The sequence below is a fragment of the Musa acuminata genome, chromosome BXJ3-11, assembly GCF_036884655.1.
Source record: "Musa acuminata AAA Group cultivar baxijiao chromosome BXJ3-11, Cavendish_Baxijiao_AAA, whole genome shotgun sequence".
In the NCBI taxonomy this organism is placed as follows: Eukaryota; Viridiplantae; Streptophyta; class Magnoliopsida; order Zingiberales; family Musaceae; genus Musa; species Musa acuminata.
Window position 1 is genome coordinate 23,188,858 of NC_088359.1, and position 5,322 is coordinate 23,194,179.

General features: G+C 51.1%; 1 protein-coding gene across 1 annotated transcript; it reads right to left on the bottom strand.

Annotated features, from left to right (window-relative positions):
• LOC135652521 (alpha-1,3-arabinosyltransferase XAT2-like) lies at positions 1-2,039 on the bottom strand. Its single transcript, XM_065173502.1, has 3 exons — positions 1,847-2,039; positions 1,662-1,748; positions 1-1,486 (listed from the first exon to the last, which is right to left on the bottom strand). Exons 1-3 carry the CDS (start codon positions 1,974-1,976, stop codon positions 243-245), a joined length of 1,461 nt encoding a protein of 486 aa, XP_065029574.1. The 5' UTR covers positions 1,977-2,039; the 3' UTR covers positions 1-242.
• Between the last annotated feature and the right edge of the window lie 3,283 nt (positions 2,040-5,322).

Below are 5,322 nucleotides of genomic sequence, written 5' to 3' on the forward strand. Positions count from 1 at the left end.
TGAACAAGAAAATAAAATTAATTATACTCGCAATGAGACAGAGGTATATGGCAAACAGATGCCTCTCACAACCTAAACATGACATTTCATCAAAACTGAAATCATTTCTTTCAGCTTTAAACATCACTATGCTCCAATTTATTAAACATGACAATATCAGCTATCTATTTATCTACCTAACTATTCATTCTTCTTACAAGAAATAATCGAGTGTAATCCTGAAAGAAAAAAGAAGAAAGCAGTCACTGAGTCGTCGTCTTGCGGCCGTGCGGAAGGAACTTGAGAGCTTCCAGCAGTGTGATCCTGAGCCTGCCCAAATGTGGCTTCACATCTTGGTTCTCCAAGTATACTTTGCTGAGTTCGCTCCAACCCTTCTTGTGGATCGATTGAGGATCTGTGAACACAGGGTGGTCCTTCTGGTACTGATCGCTGAGCGTGCTCTCGTCCGCCTGGATGCGGTAGTCCATGTACTTGATCTGCATGTCCGGCGATGGCTTTTCGAAGGTGTCCCTCGCCAGCCACTCCAGGTTGCCCATGGGAACCACCTGGATGAACACGGCACCCGCAGGGAGGAAGACGATGTTGGTGAGCCCGGCGCCGTAGACTCCGATCATCACGTCGGCGGAGTTCACCAGCCTCGCGAACTTCCCCAGGTCGGTGGTCACATCGGGGTCGGCGATCCTCACGTCGAAGCCCAGGCTCATGGCCATGTCCGACATCCCCCTCTCGTTCAAGAACACCCTTGAGCTCCTGCGAGATATGATCAGCAGCCGCGGCTTCCTCCTCACGTCCCACCGGTCACCCGACGGCTCCGCCCTCGTCCTCTCTAGTCCGTACGCTCTCCTCAGCATCTCCTTGAAGTCCGTCATGGAGTACCCGCTGGGAGCCTTGGCGGGGTCGACCCCGAGCTCCTTGTGGAAGTCGAGTCCTGCGATCACTCGGGGGAAGCACCGCACCGCATCTCGGTCGTTGTCGGCGTCGATGATCTCGTACTTGGACAGCTGCTTGAGAAGCAAGCTGAACTTGCTCAGCCACCAGGGCTTCGCGTCGGCAATGACGAACTGTACCTCGCCGTGGAACCGTGTGGAGGTGATGAACAGAGGGACTATCACGTCGGTGAAGTCGTGGAAGAGGTTTCCGGTGTAGCCGCCGACGGAGAAGACCACGGCGGGGACGGTGTAGTTCTCGGTGCAACTCGGCGGTGCTTCCTGCTCCGTGAACGGCCTGATCGTCCATTCCTTGACGTGAGCAAGAGCGGGCTGGTCGTGCTTCCGGGCGTAAGGTTTCATCTTCCATTCCTGACTTGTGAGGAAAGGGTCTACGAAGATGGTCTGGGCGCTTGCTCTCACCCTTAAGTCGCCTTCCGCCTCGCAAACATCAGATCTCCGGCTTGTTTCGATGCATACCGGCTTCTTGACCTCCATAGCAGCTTTGTCTCCGCTCACTGCTTCCAACAGTAGCCTGTAGTCTTCTCCATCTTCACGCCCTGCGAACAGAGCAGATTCTTCACAATGCCACATACGTTATGCATTTTGATTCAACTTCTCATTCCATCTCTTCTTCATCCTCCTCCCTTTTTTCCTTTTGCAGTCTTCATTCTACTTTTAAGCTATCGAGTTTGTCCGATGACTTCCATCCCAAAACAGTGCTACTAAAATTACCTTTAAGAGCAAGATCGCCACTCTTAGCTGCCAGCATCCTGATAGCTCCCATGGTTATTTCCAGTTCCGAAGACTCCCGCGACTTGCCTGCAACAAGAAGAGCAGCGTTGTTCACCGAACAACAGAAGAGCTGTCGCAGTCGAGGAAGACGACATCCAAAAGGAGAAGTGAAGTGAAGGACAGACCATATGGAGCTGAGCAATAACGGGCCTTGATGAGCGAGAGGATGCACACAGAGAGAAGCATCGATGCGATGATGAAGCCATTTCCTGTCCTCCTAGGCTCAGGCCTGGGAAAAGTCCTGTGAGGCTTCATTTCTTCTTCCCTCCTCCTCCTTGCCAGTTCCCTCTTTCTCGTCCGCCCTCTTTTCTGTTCTTATAGTCAGGCGAGGAAGGATTCAATTCCTGCGGAATTGCTTACATGGGGAGCCCATTCCAAATCAATCGATCAGCAGAGGCTCGTCTACGGTATTGCAATACTCACCGACACAGCAGAGTATCGTGGGGTTTGTTTTCTCCATTGACTTGACATGAAATCGACATATGATTGCTCGGCTCTCTTTTTTCTCATTGGGAATTCTAACGTTGATGACCATGATTGGCCACCTAAAATGAAAGATTGATATGGTATGGGGCTGGATAGTACTTTTGGTTTCCTGTGGCCAGGTAGCAGCAATCAATCATGCATGCACATGGCGGCTTCCAGATTTCTAGTCTAAGACACAGCTTAACAGGCGTAGCCATTGGCAATGGTTTAGAGCTCGACAAGTCAAAGTTTGACACTTGTGAGCCCAGAATGCCAACGACGAAACTCGTCGGTGCAGACACGGCGGCGTATTATTGACACCATATCATTCATACACAAAGGCTATCTTCCAACTACTACGCAGTTGTTAATTAATTTACTTCCTATATTATATACATATATCTAACAGAAGATATCAAAAGCATGTATTGGTGTATGCACCGCCCTGAGGAGGACTTTTAGCGGGGACCCTCCACAACTCTAATTCTTCTCATTCATCATGTGTTCATAGCAATCATCATCTGGAATGAAATGCTTGTACTGACGAGTTCGTCTGGATGATACCGAGAAACTTGGCATACCTTTTCTAGACTCAGATTTAGAAAAGAGCCAAAGCACTGTTTAGGGTATGATTTGCAACCATTGGCATGTATAGCAACTATTTTCTCTTCTTCACCGACCTCTGATAGTTAATGTTCAGAATTTGAAATGTTTAAAATTATAATATTAAAATCTCAATACATATTGCCCATCATAATGATTACCTTAGGATATGATGCATTGGTATTTCAATATTTACAGAATTCTAATTGATTGGACACAGTTTGGTAGCACGCTCCCAAGGTAACCGACCACAACCACATCAGCACCGATGAAAAGTTTTGAAATCGATGTGGCAGACCACATCAATACAATACCGTCCTGCAAAGAGTGGAATAGCACCGCTCGGGTATGACGGCGACATCGCTTGGGTACGATACCGCCCCGCAAATGTTGGGACCGCACCGCTCGGGTATGATGTCATCTTGCAAAGAGTGGAATGGTACCGCTCGGGTGTGACGACGACACCGCTCGGGTACGATACCGCCCCGCAAAAGTTGGTACGACACCACTCGGGTATGATGCCATCCTGCAAAGAGTAGAATGGTGCCGCTCGGGTGTGACAATGACACCGCTCGGGTATGATGTCGTCCCCACAAAGAATGGAACGGCACCGCTCGGGTATGCCTCTGCCTCGTAAAGGCAAGGACAACTTTGCTCGGGTGCAATACCACGCAGAATAACTGGTATCAGTATAAAGGGTATGAGTTTGCCGCTTAAGAGGGCGATGGCCATTAAGAGGCAAGGATAGCCAACCCCCATAGGCAGGTATAAAATCCCATCACCTGGCCAGCACAAGGTGGTTGGTCCACTCAAGCATCATACTCTCACTCACCCATCGCTTGGCCAACACAAGGTGGTTGGTCCACTCAAGCATCATACTCTCACTCATTCAATGGAAAGCTAACTTAAACATAAGAGGGGTCGAGTAGGGAAATCCCCCTCCCGACCTTGACCTATGTGTAGGAGCCCAGCGGTAGAGAAGGAAGCCATTGGCCAAGAAGGGAGATCGCGCTCAAGGGACGAGGTTCGAACCCGACGCTCGCCCACACCACCCGAGCATCCGTGTGGGCAACCTTGAACATCTGGGACTAGATCGAGCCGTGCTGACATCTTGGCCACGGCGTAAAGGCTCACCAACATTTTGGCGCTAGAATGAGGACCCCGATGTCGCAAGACCAGCCCCAACCAAGTAACCTGGGCAAGCACTTGGGCAACGAGTACCTCCCGACCCACTCAACTCTTGGGTTCAAAGAACAATTCCCCCTCCCCCGGGGCACGAGGCGAACGGCTCCACGGCAATCCCGGGCCACTATTGGTAGCTGTTCACTAATTCGAGGTTGTCACCTCCTGGGATCACTACCGCTCAACCTTCCATCTTCGCTGAGGCGTTCCTTAGCCTGACACACCAAGTCAAAGTTTTGTTGGGGATGATGCAAACCATCGTTCCCCTTGTTCCTCACCTTACCCAACTCCTGACGCTCCCACAAATGCCACAATGGGAGTCATTGCCCCCTTGCTCCCACGCAACCTCCACCCTCTCCTGCACCACCCTTGGCCCCTCAACGGTCCCTGACAACGAACATTGCCTCGTCGCCCGAGGAATGGTCGAATCTGAGGCCAACGCCTACGCACAGCACGCTGAACCCCCGGCGCCCCTGCTCTAGGAGCCTCGAGCCCGACACGCTATCGTCTGACTCAATCGACTTTCTTCGGGCTTAGTTATGCTTGGTCAATCAGCGCCTAGATGAGGTTCAATAAGAGTTTCATAAGTCTAAAAAAGAGCTCGGTGAGGCCTCTTCAGGAGGATCGCCCTTCACACCGAAGATTCAGGACAAGCCTATCCCTCCTAGCTTTCGCCTCCCTGTGCTCGAAGCCTATGACAGTGGCTCTGACCCGACGGAGTATGTCACCCACCGCCTTTCGGGCCCAGATGGCCCTATATGGCACCTCGGATGCCTTCAGGTGTAGGGCGTTCCCCACCTCGCTTCGAGGCCCAGCTCAGATGTGGTACAGTCGACTTAGACCGGCCTCGATCGCCTCCTTCGACTAGTTGGCCAAAGAGTTCAAGCTCAACTTCTTGGCCAACGTATGACCAAAGCCATCTGTGGCCCTACTCTTCGGTCTCAACCATAAGGATGACGAGCCACTTTCTCATTTTGTGACTCATTTTGCTACTAAAATCCGGGGGCTTCTCGATGCTCATCCCTCTTTGATAATGCAGGCATTCTTGATTGGACTTCAGCCTTCCAGATTCTTCTATTCGTTGGTCGAGCGACCGTCGATGACTATCCCTAAGATGCTTCAACATACAAACCAATACATAGCTGCCAAGGCGCTGATGGCAGAAAAGTGCGAGGAGCATAAAAGGCCACGAGCGGAACCGCCCCAAGGGCAAGCCTTGGTCCCGCTAAGGAGAAGGATCGATAGGCCCGACACTCCGCTCCCAAGGCCCCCTCTCTCGCCTTTAAATTCCTCCAAGATAGAGATATCCCTATAAATCAGGAAGAAGGGACTCTTGAAGGCACCTAACCCA